General features: G+C 38.7%; 1 protein-coding gene across 2 annotated transcripts in view; it reads left to right on the top strand.

The window, feature by feature from the left end:
* mid2 (midline 2) overlaps window positions 1-26,367 on the top strand; it is a 100,496-nt gene that overhangs the window by 9,848 nt on the left and 64,281 nt on the right. For both annotated transcript variants that reach the window (XM_014987236.2, XM_014987275.2), the window contains exon 2: window positions 17,464-18,350. In XM_014987236.2, coding sequence (XP_014842722.2) covers window positions 17,520-18,350 — 831 coding nt within the window. In that variant the 5' untranslated portion in view covers window positions 17,464-17,519. The remainder of the gene's footprint in view (window positions 1-17,463; window positions 18,351-26,367) is intronic.

Below are 26,367 nucleotides of genomic sequence, written 5' to 3'. Positions count from 1 at the left end.
CCACAGCTGCCCTGAGGCAGTCTGTCAAAAGCTGTCTTTACCTTATTAAAATCCTGGGATGGGACTTGGGAACGCTATAGATAAATGGACCATTGAAGACTTTCAAAACTTAGCAATGTTGTAAAGAAGTTTGGACCAGGATTGCTCTGAAACATGAGACTGATAAAGTCATAAAGAAAACAACTACCTCAAGTTTTTGCTGCCAAATGTAGTAAGTGAAGTTACTGAATTATAGGGTGTACCCATTTTTTTTTTTTTTTACATGACTATAAAGACAATACAGGACACTTTAGTTTTCCCATGACTGCAGCAGTGGAAGCCAGTAAAGTAAAAACACTTCTCAGCTCCAGTCCACCAGGAGCCAGGGATAAAGTTTTTAATGCCATACCCAGAGGCCTTTCTGTTGGTCGCTCCACACCTTCTTCTTCTTGTGAAATTATGAAGTTCTGGTCAGAAGAGTTTGGTGACCTGGGGGTAATCGGACATCATGTCTTATGAGAGAGCAGTGTCCTGGAGCGTTTTTAGTTTCAAAGGGGATTTCAATTCATAATACATCCAAAAGGTTATTCAATTTGCATAACTTCAAATGAGCATGAGATTTCTTCCGTGCTTTACGCATTATTGCATTACCAGAGTATTCATAAAGGTTTCCAAGCACAAAGAAAACCTGTTGCACTGTCGCACATCATTTTTATCTATTTAACAGCGTTGAGCTGAAATAGACAGACTAAGACTCATTTGCACCAGCAGGAATTTTGCTTGTTTGAAATTTCTAATATTCTCATAAGATCCTAGTGATTCCAATAAATTCTAATAATCCTCCACAATTCCAGGAGGAGGTTATATGTTATTTCTGTCTACCAGCTACAATGTGATGTTCTTCGACTATGTTTCACTTTTTCCATGAAGGTGGATTGTGAATTTAACAAATCAGTTGAACCTGCCTGCTGGAGAATCAATCTAACTTACTGTGGCTGGACTGCAGTGAGTTTATTTGGCTTTTAAGTCCTTAGATCACCTCAGGTCAGTACTGATGAGGCAGTAGGCATTGTTGACCTTCACCATTATACTGTTTGGTTTTGCACAGCCCCGGGGAACAGCTATTTTTAAAATACAGGCAAGGCCGGGCAGCTATTGTTAAACTAACTAGCTATTGATTTGTGCTGACCTCAGTTGCAGGGCCACACCGACAATACTAAATATGTGTGTGCTTGTTTGTTTGTTTGTTTTCCCACGTTTCCCAGAATATTTAGGAGATTTCATGCCCAACAATTTTTTTTTTTTTACATTGACTGTCATTTAGTGTTTTACACAACATGTACAGCATATTTACTTTACCAACTACAGTATTCACTCCTTTTGAATATTTACTATTTTGTGGCGTAAAAAGACTTAAATGCAACACCTTGTGAGTTAATCTCAGTATAAATACAACTGTTCTAAGAAGATTTACCAGGATACCATGATACAGTTTTTATTGGGCTCTAGATTTCTGATAAGACTGGCACTTGAAGGGACAAATTAACAAATGTTCCTTTTTGTATTGCACTGTTTCCTCATGCATTTCTGAGCAGATGCGAGAAATGTGTGATTATTATTAATAAATTGTTGTGGTTCAGCAAGAACAGCATTGGCCTACATTGTCACTTGCTGGAGAGCTTTCTGATCCCCATCATTTTTAAAATGCTGCTTAGTCTGAGATTATTGTTTAGTGTGAGCAATACTTTCCAACAAATAAATGAAAAGGTTTAAACTGACTCAAAAAAGAGAGGTGAAGTTTTCATAAAAGTGGAAAAAGTTGTAGAAGAGCATTAAGCAATATATCTGAAGATCTCCTGGAGTATAGTCCAATCCTTGCATTCACCTAAACTCTGGAGGAGCTGCAGTGATCCACAACTAAATTGTGAGAATCAAACCTCACCATTAACATGGTGAGAAACTGTTAACTCTTGAAACTGGAGCAGAGGAATGGCTAATCAGCTCTTATACCTATGTTAAAATGGACCAGTCAATGTCCAGAACTAGATCCAATTTAAAATCAGGTGCAAAATCTTAAATTGTTGTTCATTGTTGCTTTCGATCTAATTTGGCTGAGCTTGAGTTATTTTTTTTTTTTCATTAAGACTGAGGAAAAATTCAGTCACCCACCAAATATGTAAACCTGCTTGGAGACTGAACACAAATGCAAAACAAAGTTTTAGACTTTATTTTAAAGTCTAAAACTTTAAAATAAAGTTATATTTTATTAAAATAAACTTATGTCTTTTAGGGACAACCCTATCACACAAAATACATTCAAGTTTGCGGTTAAAATAGCTCAGAAATGTGAAAGAGGCATAGATACTTCCCTAGTTGCCTCCTTATAAATGAGTCATCTCAGTCTTTTTGGACTGTGTAGCATTTTTCAGAGGTTTTCTGAACTCAAACAGACTTTTGGAAATATTTTTCCTGTCTGTTTTGTGTCCTGATGCTGTAAGCTCAGCTGACTATAGTTCATACAAAAGACACATATGGTGACCTTTATAGCTTTGAAGCTTTCTCAGGTTGAGTAAGAACCATGTGTGACAGAAAGAGGTACAGATCCAGACACCATAAGTCTAGTTGGAGTTGTCCCTTTAAACAACATAATGATGATCTCTAATACTATTTCAAAATCAGAGGAATTGATCTCAAATGAAGCCAGGAGGCAGTCTATTCTTCCTCTTAATTGGTCTATGATCCTTAAATTTATTTAAGGATCATATTGTTCGACGTCTATATCAATGTTTATCAATGCTACACATTTATGTTCTCCTGCAACGAAGTCTCCTCTCCTTGTTGCCCTTTAAGAGCCTTTAGAACTACTTTGTAAGAATTATTATATGCTAATGGGTTTCAATAATGACAAAAAATACATAAACTTTGGCTGCAAAGAGCATAATTGCCTTATTTTCCTTTTATTTTCCTTTTTGCTTTGTTTATAAAGAATTGTCTCATTACTTCCGCAATGCTTTTCCCTGCTTAAATGAAGAGGTACTGCTTGGCACTACAGATTAGCTTACTATTATATGTTGCACATCATTACAGCTTTATGTTTGCTGCAGATGCCACAAGCAAACGCAGATCTGTCACATACTGCAGTAATTGTGCTGTAACCTGTAGCATGTTGTATATTAGCATCCTACAAAAGACGGAGGGGGCAATTCAGTTAATCAAATTGCTATTTGAGCTCATTGGTTCTTGCCCGAATCCCTGAATCCACTCTTTGCTTCACCACAGACAAGATTTCCCATCATGAGAAAGAACAAACAATATTTTCTCACTGATAAATAAAGCTAATCGAGCAAATAGAGCCACAAGCTGCTGACATTTCAGCACATGGAGCCAATCGAACAGCAGCCAAAGAAAACAATGGCCATAACCTCCCCCGTTGAAGGAAATGCCAAACATTACAGCGTTGTATAAATAGAAAGGCTCTGACTTTGTAGAGCGAGATAGAGGACAGGAACCCCCTCCCTGGGGACACACTGATGGCGAAGTCTCCCACCTTTTCTTCCCACTCCACTTTCTCAGAGCGTGATCTATATTTTGTAGCCGATTTCTCTTGACCTCCTTATGCTGTTTTCTTTGCTTTACCTCTGTATTTTTAATATTTTTCTTTTTTTTCTGCTGGACAGCCTGCCACAGTGAATAACCGAATGGCCTAGTAACGCCTTATGAACACCTCATGCTTTATTAATGGTACCATATACTGAAGCTGAACTGGTAAATGGATTTTTTGGATAGAGGTGGTGCAGATTTTGACCCAACGTGAAACCGGGTTGGCTTCTAGATATGTCCCTTTACTTATGGACATGAACGTCCCACAAAACATGCAGCTCGAGGCGTTTCACACCAAAAGCATCCAGCAGAATAGTAAAATACATCCAGAATTTAACTTGATAAATAATATATTTATGTTCTCATTTCACACTATTATCCTCTCTCTGTCTCCTGTGAAAGGGGAAGGTGAGAATAAGAGGTTAGTGTCTCTTTCTGTATACTTTGAGATTGAGGTTGATTCAGTTGAGACGACTCTGACAAGTCTTTCATTTGTGTTATCGTTTCTATCTGTTGTGTAATTTTGCTTTCCAGTGGCTGGTGTAAAGAGATTTAGGAAACTTTGTGGATGAGGTAAAATTCAGAAAAACCACGACTGCTCCCCCAAAAAAACCAGCTCTTTGATGTTTAGTTAGGGTTAGAGAAAGCAAATTGAGGTATTTCTTATGCAAAACATTAATACCAGTGAGACCCTAATCATGTCCACCATCCTGTTATTCACTAATCCAGCTTTAGCATCCTCCTATCCTTTGTCTATACCTCCTTATCCTTTGGGGGTCACCGGGGACTGACGCCTGTCTCATTGTGCGAACGGGTACGCCCCTGGATAGGTCGCCAGTAAATCACAGAGTTACAAACAAACAGGACAATAGCTGTTCGCATTTTTGAAGGACTTGAAGAGAATCCTTACATGAAAATGTAAGGATCCACAGTCCAGGATTTCAACCTGGAACGGTTTTGTTGCAGATTAACAGCAACGGCTAAAGCCTGCATATTCAATAGTGGTTAACAATTATCTGCTGTTTTTTTTTTTTTTTTTTAAATCAGGATTCATTCATTTTTCAGAAATTTCTTGTCAGTCTTCCAACATCAAGCATTTGTCTTATGACTGGTAAACGCCTCATACTGCACATGTACAGGAGCTGAAAATACAATTTCTTTCTGAGAGGTTCTTTGTTAGTTAGCAGAGTGTACTGTTTATGCATTGTGTAAATTGCTTTCTCACATAACTTGGAGCACATTTGCATATTTATAGAAAATTCCAGTTACAGGTATGCCATCAACTTGGCACCGTGCTCTAGTGCACTTATGTGGAATGTATTAAAAGGATGGAAAAATGAGGCTAAACTGGTGTCAAGTATCAGTAAAGAAGTTTGGTTTTCTGGGAGGAAATACATTACCTAAGTTTTACTGGATGAACTTTTTTAGCTCATTTGTTTAGCTTTTTCAACTCATTTCTAGCTTCATGGGTGAAAGTAGAGAACAGTTTGCTCCACAGTATTTGGGACTCTGAGAAAAAATTAGTCAAATCAAAGAACGTTTGCTTAGAAAATATGTTGTTCTCAGAATAAAAAGTGAAGAAAGAAGTGCAAGATGCCTGTTGCTTGGTGATAGTGTCATATTCCAGTTTAGAACTGCCCTTGGGTAAAAAAGATTAAGGCTTTTTGTCCATGTTGTCTTTCCTTGAGGATTTTTCAGACAGAACTGCAAAGATATCTGAGTAAATATTTACCACAAGTACTGTAAGACTGCATGGATGAAGAAAACTGGTTCAACTCTATTAGAGATGCAGATTTAACAGGAATTAGTGATTAATAATCTGCTGTTTGCTAAAATATTGACCTGTCCATACAATGTATTTATAAGATTATTGCTGATTTCTCTTTAGAAAGTCATATTCAAGGTGTAAGAACAACGTTTTTATAGCCTTGCGCTAATCAGTGATCCTGAACTATTTATATTTGAAGAGATGATGTCGTGCCTTGATGTCGTGAGAGAAAATTGTAAAGCCTTTAGCAAGATAAGAGTAATGATTAGATTTTTTTTAAAACTGAGAAGCTTTTTTAAGATTAGCACGGATAGTACCATAACAGTAGTCAGGGAATATTTCCAAATCCAATGTGTTCAATGAGAGATTGAAAACTCAAAAGGACAAAACAGAGCAAATTTCTCTCTATTCTGTTTAACCCTCCTGTTATCTACTGAAAGCCTTGATCTCTCACTTCTAAGTAATTCTGTAACTCATTCTGAGAAAAACCCACCTTTTAAATCCTCTTTACACAGTAATAGTCTTTTGTGTTTGGTTTTTTGTGTGGAAAATCATTGTGTGTTTTTAGGTGTTGGCCTGATATACTTGAACATAATGTCTGCTCTTAATATCAACAAACGACAAAAACTGGACTAATCGCAGTGTTTGTTTGAAGAACGTCACAATGTTCATAGCATCCGTCACACAGGGAGTATTTAACAAAATATATCTTTTACGGCGGCAATTATGTAGAGTTAAGTTAATTAAGAGAAACAATTTTTTAGTCTTTCTTCACTTTGACAGACAAAATGTTTATAGATTTATATAGAGAATGTATATTTTATGTATCACATAAAGATTTTTCATAGCTTTAAACTATATTTTATAGAAATAGGATAATAAATAAGGGCACAGCCGGTTTACTACATTTCTTTGTGCATCCATTTTTCTAATTTCCTTATGGATATTTAGCTACAGTAGATAATTAACCGCATACATTTTTTTTTGCTCTTTTTGTTTAATTCGTAAAAGTCTGTAATTACTTGTTTATATCCTCTTGACCTCAGACTGTAGTGAGGCTGACAGACAGCAACATGGTTGAAAGTATAAACATATTTGAAGCCTCTTTACAGATCATTTGCTCTGGTACGTTGTTAGCTCAACTTTATTCCCCTCTCTGTTCATCCCTTGTTCACCCCAGCATGCACAGCTGCGTCTAAATGTCTCATAAGCCGTTCTGCCAACTTCTGATCCCGGGTTTGTTCTCACCTGGGCAAAAGCACATGAATAATGGAAGCTGCATGAAGTGAGGCCGGGGCATAGTTGCCACAGTGTTCTGTTGAGGCCTGATAAGGCGCTCCACCACAGGAAAAGAACCGCACAGAGCTGACGAGACACCCAGTGACAGTATTAACTTTATTACCCACAGGCTGTCAAGCTGCTAACAGACAGAAGTATTAAGTCGATGGTAACTGAGAGGAGGTGCGCTCTATTCACTGTCACAGCTCTGTTAAAATTAAATTTCGGTCTGCTTTCATGTATAAATGCATTAAGCTAATTAGCAAGTCTGATTTGGCCATAAGCTTGGCAAGAATTGATTGTTTATTTTATTTTTCATTGTCTTGCATCAGCAAATGTCCGCATGCTTTCATCAGCGCTACAGATGAGCAGAAAAACAATACGGTTTTCTGTACCGTGTCAAAATTGTTAGATTTTATTTTGAAGCAATGTGTATTTGCGTCCAGGAGTGTCAGTGATTTTGGGACAAAGAGGGTGCAAATATATAAATCATCATCTAGATGTAGAAGCCTAGACGAGACATACCTCAAAGAACTTCTAGCTACAAATACACACAATGTTTGCCATTTTATTAAAAAGTAAAAGCTTGAATTTGTTTATTTGTAAGAACCCTATACCCGTTTCCTTCCACTTCACCACTAAAATCCTTCCAAAACACAGATGCTTCTACAGGTGTAACTTGGAAAAATGTGAAAAAGTTCAAGAGAGGTGTGAATTCTGTGGCATTGTTCTCTGTATTCTTTTAAAATCTTATTTATAATCACAGAGTTTCCCCTGAAACAGCGACGAGAGGGTTAAGCGTTGAGCCCATACTCTCATCTGTGCTAAACGTGAAATGGAAACACCAGCTTGTCTGCAGAAGCGTTTACATTCTATGAATAGGAATTTCTGAAACCAGCCTGCTCGGAAATCTGTGGCAGATAGGAAAGACTGATCCAGTGGAGGGAAGAAGATTGAGAACAGAGGAAGAGGAAAGAAAAATATGGAGGAAAATGTCAGGAATAGAGGTGGTGACCAAAGGAAGCCCAGATCATTTGTCATGGACTAAACAAGTTACCTTATCCTATAAATAAATGTTAAAAAGAAATCACAATCTACATCAGGGTGTGTAATTATGCCCGCAATTTTGTTGCGCTTTATAGTTTCTTATGCTAATGGTTTTCTCAACTACCATCTTATTGAGCTCTAAATAACTATAGACTCTTTGTGTGTGGCAAAAATCTTTTTGGTATTTTCAACCCCACTGGTTTAAATTAATTGCCATCCAAATGTCAGCAGAGAGAAATGTCAACCATTCAGTCCACTAATGGCACTGGATTCCAGTGATTCCATTCAAACAATGTGTCGTTTCTTTTTGGCTTAAACCCTCAGCTGGGGTATTAAAGCCACAGGGAGAGTGCTTGGAAATTGTGTTGATTCTGAAAACATTCATACAGCAGTAATATATAAGTCTGCTTAAATGAACCCTTATGAGTAATACTTGTACCTATTTAACCGGGATGTGTCTAGGCAGTTAAACATTGTAGAAACAAGTGAGCCTCTTTCCGTGGAGACATGTTGGTTACAGCTGCGATGTTTGGTGGAGCCGTTAATGCATGAATGGAAGCTCCTTGTTTCAGTGAGAAATCCACTTTAAGATACAAATACAGATAAGAAAGCACCATCTTGTGCCACTTCCAGCACCCTTGGTTTTTCCAACCAAGTGAATAATTAATGACGTTTCTGCTGAGCAAGCAAGGCAATAAATCTGTTTTTAATTTGTTTTCAGCATCTTTAACCTTTTACCTGGTGCGAAGATGCTGGTGAAATCTGAATAACAATGAGTCCACAGCAGATTGAGGTCAGAGACTGCAGGCTTGACAGCTGAACAGCATGTGTCTTTGTTTAACCTGCAGAATCAGCTGACAGCTAACAGCCATTGTGCTATTCTATTCCAGAATGGGGTTAAGTTAGAAAGGCGACATTTTTATCCACACTGAGTGAAACATCCCTGGTGTTAATAGGTTGTTACCAGGCTCAGTTTTTTTCTGGAAAAAAACAACAATTTGTTGCGAATTTATTTGAGTATTTACTGCTTCTTTGAAGCAAAATTACCCAACACTATTGTTGGGGAAATCTGTTTTAAATTTGCAAAGCCTACACTGTCAAGACAGCAAGAACAAAATGTTCATGTACTGATTAAAACATTGTGAGGATTGGAGACTAAATTGTGAGTGGGGGCAGAGTAGCATACTAACAGGTTCAGATGTTTTTTTTTTTTATATATATATATATATATTCCTTCCAAAGATTTCAGATGTAACATGTGGTTATGCCAAAAACTTTCCGAAATATATTTGTAGGTTAAGAATAGGAACTTTGGAATTGGTGATACGTTTATGTTATGTATGATAATATTGGTGTAGATATTCTTGTTCTTTCTTATACACCATCTCCTTTGTGTGTTAGAGCCTAAAAAACATGTCTGCAATGTTGGACACATCTTTAAGTTAACACTTGGAAGTTAACTAAAAGTTAACAATAAACAAGAAAATGGCAACATTTTTAGGGTTTTATCAAACCACTGAGAAATCAGAGAAAGTGCTGAAAAGTCCTACTAAAAGTCTGGCTGAAAGAATGTGCTACAAAAAATACAATTTATACATTTTAGAAATATTGTGAACATCTTTACTATACTTTTTAATCTATTAAAAACAAAAATGTATAGTATTCCATAATAAGACAGCCTTCTTGGGGGAGGGGAGTGAATATTTTGAAGGTGTATGTTAAAAACATTTGTTTTTTGTAACTGATACTTTGATTTCTGAGATTGTATGTGGCAACTTTGTCAACACTATTTTATGTCACTCTGTCTCCTCTTCCTTCATTTGTCAGAAATAAACACGAGTTAGATTAGCTAAACTGCTGAATGTCATGTCTGGGATTTCATTGTTAATAAATTCAGAGTGTGTGTGGAGAACGTTTTAGAGCCTTGCCACTTTCATGTGGGACACATGTTTCTCATATTAAGCTCCTTCAGAAGCTTCTTTCCTCCTCGACCTTCTCCACCATTAAATCCGTCTAAGGGATCCAGAGATCTGCTATGATGACAGAAAGATACCAAAATGGCTCAGTGGGGTACGGCTTTTTAACAAGAACTTCTTTTTTAAGCCTAGTCTTTGATTTAGTAATGAAATTTTGTGTCCTAGCCAGCTGAGTGGAGCTCTGTCATGATCTCTGATTACAATTTCAGGAACACCTTTCTTCTATTTCATTCACATGCTTGTGTTGTTGCAAAGACATTAGATGCTGCAAGATGCTCCTCTGTTCTTCCCAAGAAGTTGGAGTTAAACACACACAGTTTAGTTTACACATGTAAGTTGTAGGTTTCTGTCACTCTGGTTTAAGGTGCACTCCAGTGATATAATCAATTTGTAAAAAAAAAAAAATAGTTCAGGAGAGGAGTTGTGCCACAAAGTCATGTTTAACAAGACTACACTGGGAGAAAAAATCGTAAAAGAAACACAGGCTGGTAGCAGAGAAATTGCTTTTAGCTTGGTCTCTGTTGTCTGGGCTGCTCATTTATCTTCCTGTGTACTTTGTGTGCTGCCTCGTTTTAAAGCTTGGTTAAATAGTGCTAAAAGTCTCCTGATCACTTTATCTTTACTCTGTCTTTAGTTTCAAAGGTAAGCTACTATACAGTGTTTTCTCAAGTGGATACAATTTCCTGTACTTCTAATCTAGTAGTCTAGTAAAAAAAATGCAGTTAAATTTCATTATCTGAGAGCTTTTAGATTGTCTGTTGATCACTTTTGTTTGTATCTGATTTATGGAGATAAAAAGAGAACCCCATTCTTCTGCTCTGTTTTATGGAAAATACCTTTTCTGGGAGGGTTTAATTTAGACACAGTGCTCTTTAGGTTTGCCTACAGCATTCAGCAACAAACATACACAACCATATTATAGATAGATAGAGAGATAGAGCGATGGGTTAAACAAAATCATAATTATAATCTTCTCTTCAAAGGTCTTTCTCTCTGGTTTCTCAAGAGGAAAGTGAAAGTTCTGCTTCAAGTTTGGTTTATATTTGGATAACGACAGCATGTGTCCTTTCTAAAGTTTCCCACCACACCTAAAGGACCACCACACCTCCTGCTGCTAGTTTTTTTTTTCTTCCGTATTCTCCAAAGGCTCAGTCATGTGATTTTCTGCTTCTCCTCCTTTACTAAAATAAGGCTGTCATTTGCAGCTTCCAGTGTGATGGATGGACTCAACTACCACAGATAGATTAGCACTACTCCTTGCACTTGTAAAGAGCAGTGTGAATACAGATGGAGGGATTGCAGGGTGGGCTGTTGCGCCGGAGGACTGATATACTATATGCACACAGAATCTGACAGTAAAATGTGGCGACTGTTTATTACAGCCATGGTTTGTCCTAGCCAGTTGTAACTGGTGCAATCAGCTGATGCTTGATTTATGGCAAAGAGCTCAAAGTAAATCCCCGGTTGTAGGCTTGAATGTGTGGGTAGAGATATAGTATATTTCGACTGTTGGGTTCACAGTAGCCTGGCCAACTACAAAATCCATTTCCATCCTTGTTATGTAATGCTGTGAAATACTTGTGGTTATGTACTAGTGAAGTAATTCAGGTTAGTAGCTTAGCCAAGTGACCCAGATAAATTTCATGTATGTGTTGAAATGGTTTGAATCATCTGCATTATCAGAGGTAGGAAATAATGATGTCAGATGGTCTTAAATGCTGATTAAGGCAGATCTACTCTTTGTGTTGTTATTTGTTTTACTTCAGTTTGTGCTTTCATTCATTTAATGGGTGGGTTTCAATGCACATCAATCAAGCTAATACTGATTTTGGATTAACTTCAGCTGATGTCACACCGTTTCTTATCTTGCCATTTTGAAAAACATCTGTTTGCTAACAGTGTGAAAAAAGTTTATTCAACCTGGTGAGTAGGTTTGAATTCACAGTGTCCCTCTGTGTTATGACCTGGTATACTACTGCCTTGCTTTTGCTGTTACATCCCCTGAATGAGCCCCAATTAGATGGACAATTTACAGGCTAAATAAATCAGAGTTAGAGGTTTCAGTTTCAAGCTTCCAACATGCTGCAGGGGAGTAAAGTATCAGCATTCTGTTGTGTGAGATTAAGTGATGTTGAAATTGTTGTGACAGATGAGTTACTGCTTTGTTAAACCCATTGCACTGGAGAAAATGTGAAGTTCTCTTTTTAAGAGTCGTGATGGTTGTGTGGCAGGCTCACTGATGCACTGATCAAACTGCATATGGTACACTATGAAGATGGCAGCAATGTGGGAATGTCATTTGAGAGGTTGACATTGAGACAAAAAGCTGATACAAAATAGTGTGAAGGAGTATTAAAAGTTGTAGTATGTAAGTTTTATAAACAACAGGTTTTATATATTTGTGAAAAGTGTCACTATGTCATTACACGAGACAGCTGGTCCTTGGAAAAACATTAAACACTCTTGCCTCCTCCCTGCTATTTTTGTCTCATGGTATGCTACCGCAACATAGTGACAGTTTTAACAAATATGTTCAAAATACATATATTGTTCATAAAATTCACATGTTACAGCTTTAAAGGTCAAATATGTAGATTTCCTCTTTTAACCATTTCAGATTAATGACTTTATAATCTGAAACAGAGGTGACAGTAACACTGTCACCTCTGTTTTACTTATTTGTTAAGATATCTTATTCAACTTCTAAGAATTTACAATTGAGTAGGATAATTTAAAAGATTAGATTAGATTAGATTAGATTAGATCAGATCAGATTAGATTAGATTAGATTAGATTGGACATAAGATAAACATGCCTACATGTTGCCTTAAAACACTATACTTAGCTGCTGGCAGAGATATGACATTTGTGATTTGAAAGTCACAATTTAAAATAAAAACATCACAGCTGCTGAGTCTTCCCCCAAAGGTCAAAGTGCGGTGCTTTGTTTCAATGTCCCTGCTTCATCAAGTGTCCATCAGCCGCCCCCTCATGGCCCTGCAGCTGTATGATTAAAGTTCATTGGGGAACAATTTGGTTTTCGCCAGCGGATTGTTTACTCAGGGATAATCATCTTTGTTTCATGAGTCTCGCTGCGTGTGACGGATGCATGCATTGCAGCGGTGAATTCAGACTCATGCATACACACAGCCAAGGGACTGTGAATGTGAGCTTGTAGATACACAGCTTCTTTTATGCTTTTATTATTTGCAAGATTACAAAGCAGCAGAAAGAACAACATGAATATCTTCTCTTCTGGAGTGTTCCTTAGGGTTATGTCTTGCAAACCATGAGTGGATACGAAAGCCTACGCAGAGAGGAAGTGTAAAAGTGTCAGAGACTCTTAGTTTAGCTTTTAAAGTTCTAAGTAATCAACCATCAAAAGAGTCATTTTTAAGATAAACGTCTGACTTTAAAAGACGGCCTTAAGTCAAAGAAAACATTGAACTATTTAGGTTTCTCTGTTTATATCTGTAGCACCGTTTTCAACATCACTTAATCTCACACAACACCGTTTTTGTTTGTAAATATTATAGTTTTATAAAGTGTTGTCCATGCCACATAGACGCCAGAGCAGACTTTCTGTCTAGCATGAGGCTAGTGATTCAGTCCCTAAGTGGCTCCCATCATAGCCCATACCGTTTCCCCAGGGTGACATAGCCGAAGCCTAATGGGCTCGGTGATGGTGTGTTAAAGCTTGGTGTTAATTATAACACCATGCTCCGTTAAACACAGTCACATTAACATCGGAAGGCCCAGCAAACTTGATTCAGTTAACCTTGGAACTGTAAAGTGGTCGTTTGCTCTCTGTTGATCTGATGGCCGTTATAATTTATCTTTAGCTTCCTTGGCACAGATTTACTGCAAAATGTGTAATTTTGGAAAGCAGTTTTCAGATTTATCAAATTCTAGTTAGCAAAAAAAAAAAAGTAAATAGGCCCACTTCACACATTTCATTGATGATATACTGTCTGTTGCGAACAGCTTTTCCTCATAATAAACTTCACTTGATTTAATAACGTTCTGCATGAGCTGGTGCTTAGCTGCACTTAATGAATGTCACTTTTGTGTCTTGTTATTGCAGACAGGTCACTCAGGTGGAAGTCATATGTAGATGAGCTGTTGTTGTCAGTCTCATAAAAATAATAACCTCAATGTATTTTTTAGCATTTGTTGGAATTGCATAAGAGAAAGTTGCGATACTTGAAATCAGTTAGATATCCTTATTTTAGGTTGTGTAGCAAACGTTTCTATTAGCCAGTGTGTGTGTTCCTGGATTACTAGCACCCCGGGCTCACCATTTCTCTTAAATCCCCTACAACCCACACCTGCCAATCATAAAGCCTGTTGTGCAACAAACAATGACTTTTGACATGTAACTTGCCGATCTATTACGAAATAAACAACAGCCAATGGCGATATGCCTACAGTGTTTTTATGCGAGTTGTCTTTAGAATCCTGCCTGTCACTCTCTCACCATTTGTGTGTATCTATTCAGTACCTAAAATGCTGCACTGTATTCCTGCAGAAGAGTTGCTGACACATTGCTGACAGAACTAACACATTTTGCAAGTGCTTGCTCTTGAAGCCCAACACTTTATGTTGTCCTTGGTGGCAAGCCACATTGCCTTTATCAAAAACTCACTAGTCTCTCTTCACAAAATATGCTTTGCAAAATTATTTTTTATTAATAATAAAAAAAAGAAAATCTGTACAGTTCAAATTAAGTTAATTGTACAAGTTGTTTCTAGTGTTAAGACTAAAACCTTCGTGTGGACAATAACATCTCAATTGAAGTGGGCAAATAGTGATGCGCAGGTTTCTTGCTCTAACAGGTTGTGCTGACATGAGATTGTCCCTGCCTTCATATGTAACTCCTCTGGTCATTTCATTTTGTCTGCCTCTGGTTATCAGCTCTCTGATAAACTACAGACAAATTAGACCTTTTGTTGGGATGAGCCGAACCTTATGCTGGCTCAGTTAGTGGAGGTCGGCTCCTGAACCTTCACTTTCATTGTGCCAGAACAGAGTCAGCCTCTTGATAACAATCACATAAAGCATCTGATAAAATGCAGCCAAGGTGAATACTGGAGGAGGATATTGTGTGTCTGCAAAGACAGCAAAAATAAAAAAATATACAGCGACCTTTTGCTTCCATGCAACTTCAAACACAAATAGTCGTATCTGCACAAGGACGGCGCTCTTTCCTTTTTATTACCATGATATCTGGATGATTTTCAAAAGGTAGGGATTTATAATGTTTTCCAGACTGCAAAATTGTACCAGCGCAATTGCTTACTGTAACCGTTCTCTTCGAAACATTACGAGCATAAACAAATCATATTCACTCTTACGGCTCAGAGTTTAGAGCCTTTTTCTTGTACAGCAGAAGGAGACTTCAGTTAGTACAAATGAGTCTTGGCTTTTTCAGCGCTGTTTGTGTCTTTATGCAAACCTGTCTTCAGCAGTTCCTTTCTCCGGTTCCTGAGTTTATTTGTGTTTAGAAATTCAGTGAAATCGCTGGGCTGCAAATGGGTCACTGCAGGAAATTCATCACTTCTCAGTATGGAAAACAAACTAGAAGACAAGGACAATGCAGATGTGTGGAAAACAAGCCGAGAATTTGATTATCTGTTCCTGTCAGCACATGAAGTCATTTTAACTGCACAATAAACAATATGTGCAATGCAAAGCTAAACCAGCACATTTAGCTCAGTAAAACAATAAGTGAATGTCAAACAATGTGTGTGAATGGGCATATTTTAATGAGACATTGAAATGCTTTAGCATGTAAAATATGAGAAATATATTTTTTAGTCCCCTTGGCTGTTTAAACTGTCTTAAAATTGATTGAGCATTTTAAATGACGATTTGCTGACTCTGCCACTGCATAAATTAAACATCTGTTTCAACCTGTCAACTTTTTCTGCATCTAAGAAAGTCTCAGATGCAAATTGTCTCAGTTCTTCCTTCACTAACATGACCTTAAAACATGTTTTGGTTTTCAGTTATGCAACCGAAAACCAACCCCAGTGGGAATTCTGCACGAGAGAGACAGATGCTATCATTAATTTAGAGACGTAATGAAATTGTCACTGTCTTTCATCTTGGTTTATTACTGCTGTTTCACGGTGCCTGCTTGGTTTCTTTTAAGAGATAGAGCAGGTCTACAAACTGCTCACCTATGGCCTTAAATCAGCAAGGTGGCAGTGTTGGGGAAAGGAGTTATTACTGATTTCACATGTCAGTGATTTTTAAGGCCACCTTGAGGGTAAGGCAGCTTGATATGCAGGCTAGAAGGTGCTGAGAAATCTTGGAGATTTAGGGAAAAGATGTGAAATCAATTTTCCTGCTGAGTTTAGACCCTGTGTCTGTTCGGCTGCTCTGTTTGAATTTGTTGTTGTAATCTTGCTTTTGATAGTTTGATTCTCCATGTAGCTAAATGTTTATTGCTCAATAAGTCAAGGTGATTTCACTTGCAGATATGTAATCTGTAGAGTGAGTGTGTTAAAGAAAGGCAAATGTTCTCCAGAAGTCTCCGTTCCTTCGACTGCTGGGGATGTATCTCTCCTTTTCGCTTTTGTTTTCGTCTGTATTGATTTTTATTTCTCTTCTAACATGACCCAACCTCTATCCTATTTCTCCGTGTTGGTTCAGCCATTGCTTTTCATACAGCTCTAAAAGAAGAATCACATGGAAAAGGTTTGAACAAATAAGCTGGGCCCACAGAGGGACTTATAGCTCACCTATACAAGAAAGTGCAAATGTTAGCTGTGCTAAATCCTAGGGCTGTAGTGATACAATAATCTCACGATACAATACATGCTATTCTGCTTACGATACAATATATATTGTGATATTCAGCAAACGATACAATTCAATACTCTTTTGCGATTTTCTGAAAGATTTTAGAGGGACAGAGTGATTTTGGTGACATTTTGTGACTGTTATAGAGTTGGATTGAATTCATTTAACTGAAAACTGATTTAAAGCACCAACTACACAATACCTGGCTCTGGTTGGACATGGACACAGACTTAAAGTCGACAGCTGGACAAAATGAATCAAAGAAGTGGTGAGAAAACATGTTTCTTTTAATTGAAACAGTACAAACAGTAGCTTACATGCATTTGTAAAGTAAATAAAGTGCACCAAGTACCCTGCTCTGAATAGTTTCATACCTTTTTAACCTTGACACTTAACATCTGAAGGAATCACTCTAAGCCTGATGACCTAATCACTCTCCTGGCGAAGCAAGCAGTGAGTGAGCAAGGTGACAGCTGGATGTTATGATACTTACGGACGAATATCGATATATATCGCAAAATTGATATTATTACACAGCCCTACTAAATCCTCACAGGGTGGTCCAGTTACCTGCCCTCGGTGTCTCACAGCTGATGTGCTGTAAACAGATTCTTAAAGAATAGCCCAAGATTGAAAGGATTAACAAATTTAGTTGTTATTAAAAGAACATCAACTTAAACTAATGTCCATAAATTGATCAGTCAACTAAGTTACACTGAAAAAGTGCAACAAAATTTCTGCATACTCCTTTAGAATTCATCTAAAATCAACATGAAATTTTAAACGTTAAAAATGTTGTAGGAAGGACAAAGCTTTGAAAATTAATATCAGTCGTACCAAAGAAGAACAAAAAAAAAAAAAAAACAATGTAATGCATAAACAACTTAGAAACAAATTCCAAACAACATGTTCAAACGTACAGACTAGTTAATAAAGACATCATTAGCAACCAGGAAATTAATCTTCATAACAGCACTAGCAGTAAATCTCTCCTCTCTTTTCTTGTAGGTAACTGGCCAGCTTCCGTGGGATTTGATGTCACCTTTAGATTGGTTTAACTGAAGATGGAAACACTGGAGTCTGAGCTGACGTGCCCGATCTGCCTGGAGTTGTTTGAAGATCCTCTGCTCTTACCCTGTGCCCACAGCCTTTGCTTTAACTGTGCCCACCGCATCCTGGTGTCTCACTGCTCCACCAGCAAACCCCTCGAGTCCATCTCCGCCTTTCAGTGCCCCACGTGTCGTTACGTCATCACGCTGAATCACCGCGGCCTGGAGGGCCTTAAGCGCAATGTGACGTTGCAAAACATCATTGACCGCTTTCAAAAGGCCTCCCTCAGCGGCCCCAACTCCCCCACCGAGAGCCGGCGGCTGCAGACGCAGCGGCCCTACACCGCCACCATTAGCGGCACGATAGCTGGAACGATCGGTGGCGGCGGCGGCGGCGGCGGAACAGGTGGAGGAAGTGCCCGTGGCAGCCCAGCCACTTCCAGCCACTCCCACCCGCACGCCAACCACACCAATCACGCCAACCACACAAACGCGAACCACAGCCCAGCTGTTGTGGCGAAGATGGATCCAAGGATCAGCTGCCAGTTCTGCGAACAGGATCCGCCTCGCGAGGCTGTTAAGACGTGTGTTACGTGTGAGGTGTCGTACTGCGACCGATGCCTGCGTGCAACACACCCGAACAAAAAGCCCTTCACCAGCCACCGCCTGGTGGAGCCAGTGCCAGACACTCACCTCCGGGGCCTGACCTGCCTAGAGCACGAGAACGAGAAGGTCAACATGTACTGCTTGGTGGATGACCAGCTTATCTGTGCCCTCTGCAAGTTGGTGGGTCGTCACAGAGACCACCAGGTGTCCTCGCTCACAGACCGCTTTGACAAGCTCAAGGTTAGTCCTTCAGTATACCCTTTAGTGTGCAGAACCCCCTTCTCCCATTATGTACTCTTTATCTTTGTGTTAGGATGGTACAGTAAACCACAACTTTAACCAAATGTTTTGCTTTCATGACAATGTTTCTGTAAGCAAGACACACGGATCAGAAACAGAGAATCAGAAGAGATAATTTGGATGGTTTACTTGCTGGGAGAGGAAAGAGAGATGGAGACCAATAGGGAGGGCCCTCATAATGATAGTCGTTGAGCTGGCATTCCCTGTGGCCGCTGAGCTTTCACGTGTAAAGACCGGGACTGCTGAATCAGGCTGAAAAACAACAGAGGAAGGCAACAGCAAGAGCTAATTCCACCACTAAAGGCCTAAAGCAGTGAGCTGGCACCGACCAACTTTTATCTTCAGTGTTTGCAGAGCGTATGAACGCTCTGTATGGGTGACTGGCTTTGTTTGTGTTCAGACTTCGAGTATCTTTTTTTAGGAATTGCTGTATTCATCTTTAAGATTTTGAAGCAGCAACCAAAAATAAAACGTTAAAATTGTGTCGTTGATATTATCCAGAACAAATATGTGGATTAATGCAGATTAACATTTGTTAACCGCAGTACATGAGTGGTTTTATCAGATGTAGAGGAACAAGGAGTGGATCTATGTTCTCACAATGGCTTTAAAAAATGTGTTCATGGAAGAATGATAAAATCAGGATCTTAATACATTAAAATATCATCAAGTTGAACATCATCTACATGTTTACAAAGTGCTACATCTAATCATATTGATGGAATGACGAGTGGAAGAAAAAAACTATTAAAAATGGTGCACAAGCAGCAGCGATTATTGCAATCTTAAGAGAATTTTGAAGCAACGTCCATTCAAGAGTCTTTAGAATATTTTCTGCAGCTGGAGTCGGTCCTTCACCACACTCAAGACATTTTTGTTTTTTTTTACAACGTATTAATTTTGTAGCATCTCTTTTTCTCTGTCTCTCTTTGTCCCTACATCTAAAGAAAGTGTTTGCATGTTTTTATTTGGCAAAGTGAAGTTGTGGTTCAATTATTTCCACTGAAGTGGATTGTGTTGTGAAAAAAACAAAAAAAACAAAAAAAACAAATGGACACCAAGAGATGCGTGGCTTGTTTCACCGAGAAAATCACATATGTTGTTTAATTGTCAGAACTTTTTGCCATTCTTCGGCATGAAAGTGTAGGCATAAAATCATGATGACAGTGTATCATTTCTACATTGTTAATGCTCAGCGTGGAACAAAACTCCAATCCATTGGGCTTCAGGGGTGAACACAGCAGCTGTAATCTTGCCAACGTCTCAGAGCATCCTTTTCATTTTGGTGAAAATGCGCTCCCACATCCTGTATTATGGATGCAACTAGAACTGCGGATGTCACCTTCAGTTTTGTCAGCAAAACTCTTGCTCAGCACCTCTCACCGAGCGCAGGGCTTATTTTCCCTGCTGTTAGCCACCTCGTTCTCTGCAGGCTGAGGGACGGGTTGCTGTAAGTTGTTTGCGGTTCCCCTCATTTTCCCTCAACTTCCTTGGCTGGCTGTGGTTCTTTTGAACATTGCCCAGCCTAGGGCTTTGAACTTCCCAGACTTTGAATCTGCCCCAAATCTAGGAAAAGAGCTATCCAAGCCAAAGCTTCAGTTAACTCACCAGTGGCATTGGAGCTATTTTTTAACTTTCTGACTCATACCAGTGCAAGTGTTTCTTCCTTCTCTACTTTTATGACTGACAGAGGTTCAAAGCTCCAAAGGATAAAACAGAGCACTTTTGCTGCTCCATCCTGCCTTCCTGTTATCTGCTTAAAATCTTGCTCTCTTGCAGCCTAAACGGCAGACATGTATTAGTAGAAAGTACTGTTTCCTCATGAATACCTTATTACTTATCCTGTTTATTTTAAACAACAGTGATACTGATATTAGCCAACTGTGAATCTGGTGATCACTCAGGATTGATCAAGCTGCAAATTGTCCAATTCAGGTCCTTTGCTGACTTCTTATTAGGAAAATAGATTAGCTCATCTGCCTATTTGTCTCCTGACTTGCCCTGATTAATCTTTGACTTCTTGGTCACCCTTCAACCATCCTGTTTTTGGAGTTTCCTTTCAGCCACACTGTCACTATGGTTTTACTCACATTAAAGGAAAAGGTAAGCTTCCCTTAGGCAGAAAGGGACGTTTCAACAGCAAAAATGTCAACAAGAGCTAAACGGCAGCTCATATTGTAGGGAGGTAAGTTATTTCCATACTCAGCTGATAAGCAGATTCTCTACACATGCAGATGAATTAGTCTCATGTATTTTGGAGATTTCCATCTTAGTATTTCACGTTGATATAGTAAAATAAAAGTAGCTTTAAGGAGCTGCTGCCAAGATTGTTTGGTTGTTTTTAGAAAATCAAGGGCATTAAAGTCACTCCCAGTCAAGATTTGGAGTAGAAGAGAATATCTCGTCACTGCTCCTTTGAAAGTGCCTGATGCATCATTAAAATGTCATTTGCATCAATTTGGGGGAAGCTCAACTACCCCTTTTGTAGGTCGGTTATACAAAATCAAGAAGCTGATTGTGTGTGAGAGTAAGTTTAAAATTCGGTCTATCAATATAAATATTAAAAATTAAATAACTGAATACAGAGCATCAGTATCAAGGATGAACGAACTGGAGTTTTCATAGTTGGGTCTGATTTTCATTTCACCGTGTCCCTATTTTTGAATTTATTTGCTTATTTCTTTTAAAAACTACATAAACACATTTTTTTCATAATTTGCCAGGTCCTGCCCTATTTAAACATTTTTAATGATGATATAAACAGATCTCCATGAGGTGTTTGATTGTGACGTTATTTTGTAACCTAAACCTGCTTTAAGCTTCTTCACCTTTTTATGCCTGACCTGTCTATTGGTCTTCATAATGCTGATTATTCACAAATGCTTCCTACCAAACCTTCAAAGAAAGCCTTTATTTATTAGTAAAAAGATGCACATCAAATGTTTCAGTTTTTTATTAATAAGAACCCTGTACATGTCTTCCTTCTGCTACATATTTGTGTAGTAGGAGGTTTACTTACGTTGCTGAGACACTGTAAAGAAAAACATTAAAGTTGTAATATTAATATAATAAAATTGGCTAAAGTTTGAGGAGTAATAATACTGAAACATTTTCCTGATGGAAAATCTCACAGCAAGTCTGAAGTAATGATCCAGAAATGACATTACAACAGATTCAACACAGACATAACCTGGTTGCTTCGCTACAGTTCTGTGTCCTAAGAGATGAAAAAAATTCTAGTCGATTTGCGACTGATAACTTAAATTACTTTGGTGGTCCCATGTCTCATAGGCAGCCAGATGTGTTCAAGTGATTGGTTGTCAATCTGAAAAGAAATGCGATGGTAAGAGCTAAGAGGAAGTGGCAAATGTGAGAAGTAATGATAAATAAATCAGAAGTTCTTGGTGCTCTTTTGTGCTGCTTGCTGGTTCATTTTGCTCTGACTCACAAACTCAGCAGGGCTTTAAAGTGAGTACATGTCACAGCATCAAGTGCTAATGAGCTGACGTGGTTGAAGAGCTTATTTCAGAGCCGTCCATCAGTGTGACAGATGAACCTTATGGTTTAGGATTCTCAGCTGTCCCACTGTACAGTAGCAGGTCTGTGTGTGTGTGTGTGTGTGTGTGTGTGTGTGTGTGTGTGTGTGTGCGTGTGTGCGTGTGTGTGTGTGTGTGTGTGTGTGTGTGCGTGTGTGTGCGTGTGTGTCCGTAATGTGTTGACAGGTCTCTAAGTCTTCCTGCTTGAACCAGCCATATGTTATGCAAATAATAAGTTCAAAAGAAAATTCAAAGCTCTTTCCAGTGATCCTGGGATTAATTTTTGTTAAGACAGAAACAAGTCCCTGCATATTATCAGCAGCCCCACCCTTCCTCATCCTCTCCTGTCCTCCATCGCTTCATTTCCTTCATTGCCTCCAGTCTTGCTTCTCCTCCTTTTTTTCTGTTGTTTTCTTCATTCACTCCTTCCCCTCACTACTCATATTTTATCCTCTCCACCCTTCCCTCCTAAGCTCCTTGAGGCTCTGTCTAACTTTTTTTAGTGTGGTGGCTGCTTCATGTCTGCTCCTGCTGCTGACTCCACTGCTGCTGTATTTACACTCGTTCTGCTTTGCTAAATCCTGAGGCGAGCTTATGCAGATCTACACGGGGAGAGGCACGCTCGCAGAGCCACATGAACCTTTATTACTTTAAGACCTGCAAGCGGACCGCCAGTTTACTGGCGCTTAAGGCTGAGCAAACCTGATCTGATAGTACACCGAACACTGAGTGAATGCATTCGCTCTTTCCTCTTTATTTCTAATAAACCCGTGTATTCTTTATTACATTTCTGTCATCAACACATTTCCACTATATTCATCACTGTCACTAAATTACTCCCACTCCTCTGTTCTTGCATAGAGGCAAACAAACGTCTTCCATCCCACATGCTTTCTGCCACCGTGTGTTTGTCACACCTCCCTTTGCCTCATTTGGCCTCCCGGTCAGTCTGTCCTGCTTTGCCTCCCCTCTCTTCTGCCCTCAGTCACCTATAAACCCACTCACGCTGCTGCAGCATGTAGCTGGTGAAGGCAGATCTGCAGCCCTCCTTTGTGGTTGTGTGCATGAGCTTTATGTGATTGCACTCAAGTATGTGCACCTCAGAGCAGTCACAGGTTTGCGCGAGTGCCTGCAAACAGATGTAGGTGTGCATGTGTCTCAGAGCGGCTGATATAATTTTGAACATGTGAGGAATGACTGCGGGCTTAGCGGTATGTTGCCTTCAGAAATCAAAGCTCTATCTGGAGAACAGAGTGAGACCGAGCATTCTCGCTCACGCTGACGGAGAAACCAAAGCACAGAGCTTTTAGTGGCTCCGTGCATCATTCCTCTGCCTACACACGTTAGCGTCGCTATATGTTCAGAGTCTTTACTTTTCCACACACACACACACACACACACACACGCACACACACACACACACACAAGATGGGTTCAGGGTTCCTACGCAGCCTTTAAAAGGTTGAAAAAGTATAGAAAATACTGCCATGAATTTTTGAGGTGTAGGTGAGTAAAAAAAAGAAAACTGAGTATCAAAAAATGTATCAAAAGTATCAAAAAATGTAATTCTTTAGTGACCTAATTATCAGTTTAAAATCGATTCATTGGTTTTGCACATCACCAGTTGATTTTACCCATTAGTGTTTTGGTATTCACCCTCTCAATGGCCTGTACTTGTATAGCACTTTATCAAGTCCAGAGGACTCAATAGTTCTTCACTGTCCTTTAGAATTATGTAATCTGGAATAAAGCTTATCTAAGATGGCTGAGATTCCACATACAGTAGTGGTTCAAGGCCTAAATTCACTAAATTCATTTCACTACAGATATGTTTTGGAGCACTATTCAAGCAAGTTCTGATGTTATTTATACACAAATGTCCAAACTTTATAACGTGCTGAAAAGAGATTCAATTTCAGTCTGGAAAGCGGTGCAGTTTGTGATAAAGGATGTGTATGAACCCCGCTGGTCTGTGCGTTACACGCAGTCACGGAGTAATAAAAAAGATCTGTCAAATCACTGCAGGCCACTCAGTTAATGTAGCGCTTATGAAGAAAGTAACTGCAATGCTTTAAAAGCATTAAAACTAGGCAGAGGAAATCTTAGTTGCATTTATATTTCGGATTGAAAGCAGTGTAAAAAATGCATCAATTCAGTGTTTCCATTATATCCATTTTGTGAGAGCTGCCTTCAGCTTGTGTTGCTGGATCATTAATCTCCCTGCAGGCTGCTATCCTCATACTTGCAATGATTACAACAGCTGACAGGTAAAAGTGAGTAACACTGCTCAGCTTGATCCAGTGCAATGATCTGCTAGGAACACAAACATCATAAAATGGATGTTCTTTTTGACACCTATCAAAACATTTTGGTAAACCAGTCACCTGAGACATCAACACACACTTCTCCCACCCACGGATGAGCAATCTATATGATTGTATCAAAGCACACTCCGTAACATAACAGCGTAAATACTTTTTCTTTCATATTTCCTGGGTTCACTGACTTTTCTACTGATGTAATACTAAAATATAATATATCTTCTATGGAATAGCTTGTCGATTAACTGTGCACAATCAGCATGTTGCCGACACTTGAATGCTTATACGTGATGCTACAACCCAGATAGTTCTTTTTTTGTTGAAGTTTTAATTTCTTTTAGATTGCTGATATCCACTGGAACCGAGGCCCCAGACTTACTGGCTCGTTACTGGGCTCGACTATTGGAATCCAGTTTTCCAAACCTATGTTGTTCCGACTCCTGCCTACTAAAAGTGAATTATTCTATGCAAATATCTAGTTCACAAAATAATATTTACATTTTTCCTTTAATTACTGTGAGCTTTCAAATAAATATTTATTAGAATTGTACTTTTTAACAGATGTCATATCAAGGCACTTGACAAGACAAATACAAAAAAAAAACAAATTGTGTTGATGAAGTTACAGACACTCTAATTCAATTGTATTTATTACACACTACAGTCAAAACCTATTGATCATCTGGGGATAGCTGGTAAATTGGTTATCAATGTGTATTAAACAGGATTTGACCATTGTTCTAATTCTAATTCTGTAAAATTTTAAACTAGCTATTTGGAGCCCTGCATTCCTGCTTTTTCGTCTTCTCTTTTGCCGCCTTCATATTTTTAAGTTACAAGGCTTAATCTTGGTAGTCAGGCACATGAAGGCTTGACTGTATTTTAGGGTAAAGCTGTAAGAAGCTGACAACATTGCAGAGCTTAGCTGAGCTTCTGACACTTTTGACACTTAAAGAAAATCATTTTAACTGTGGATGTTCTAAATACAACTTTTGGATTTATATGAGTTATGCTCACGAGAAAAGAAACTTAGAATGCATAAGTTGTTTTTTTTTTTAGCACACGCTTTCTGCTATAATAATAATAACCTTATTTTGTTTCATTAGGCTTTGCTAAAGTGTTAATTCTGTCATGATGTGGTTAAAGGTGGTGAGAGTGAACATAGGCAGGACCCAGATTGAGAGGTGATGATGATGATTGGTTTAATAGAAAGTAGCTCAACAGTCCAGTTCAGGCGGCACGGCAGAGAACATAAGCAAAGCTTAAACCGGTAGCAACAGGAACAAAGGACTGACCTCGAGACCTAAACCGACCAGGACTATACAGTTCTACTGGAGAGCTAACAAACAGACTGACGTACGACGAGGATCCGACGATGGACGGAGACAACAGGTGGGGTTAAATACACAGGGAAGGTAATCAGGGAACTGGACACAGCTGGGAACAATCAACAGGGAAGACACAGAGACTCACAGGGGAACCGAACTAAATGATTACAGAAAAACCGCAAAATAAATACACAGAAAAAAACACAGATCACAACAAATACTGCTTCAGCCTCTTTACGTTTTGTCACATGACCAAAACAGTTCAACATATTTTGGATGATTTTATGTAGAAGACCTACAGTAAATCATACATATTTGCTAAGATGACAAAACTTATGCTTTTTTTAATATTTTCCCAATAAACATCGGAAATGTGTAGTATGCATTTGTATTCAGCCTCACTAAGACAACAAGTTGCAGAGTGACCTTACTTTATAGCTTGTGTTTATAAGAAAACGTTTACATATTTACAGTGTCCAATATATATGACTTGTGCTTAGAGCTGGAAGAAAACCGTAGCATCTGTTCATTTCCAAATCTGCCTTTGTGATGTCACTGAGCAGGACGTGTGAGGGGCAAACTGGGACGGTGTACTTTAGGCATGTTAATAGGTCTTCACATTCTTTTAGCCAAAAGTCAGATAGTACAGAGAACATGTCAATAGTTGTAAGGTAAATACAGTTTGGATAGTTGTTTGTGAGAAACCTATTCGAAGTTTTCTCCTATGCAATGTGTTCTATGGAGGACTTTGGGTTGAACAGCTGAAGGTTGA

Source organism: Poecilia mexicana, unplaced genomic scaffold (genome assembly GCF_051168715.1).
Source record: "Poecilia mexicana isolate PSO_F unplaced genomic scaffold, ASM5116871v1 scaffold_10, whole genome shotgun sequence".
NCBI lineage: Eukaryota > Metazoa > Chordata > Actinopteri > Cyprinodontiformes > Poeciliidae > Poecilia > Poecilia mexicana.
Note: the sequence above shows the minus strand (reverse complement) of the source record. Positions and strands in the feature narration are given on the sequence as shown.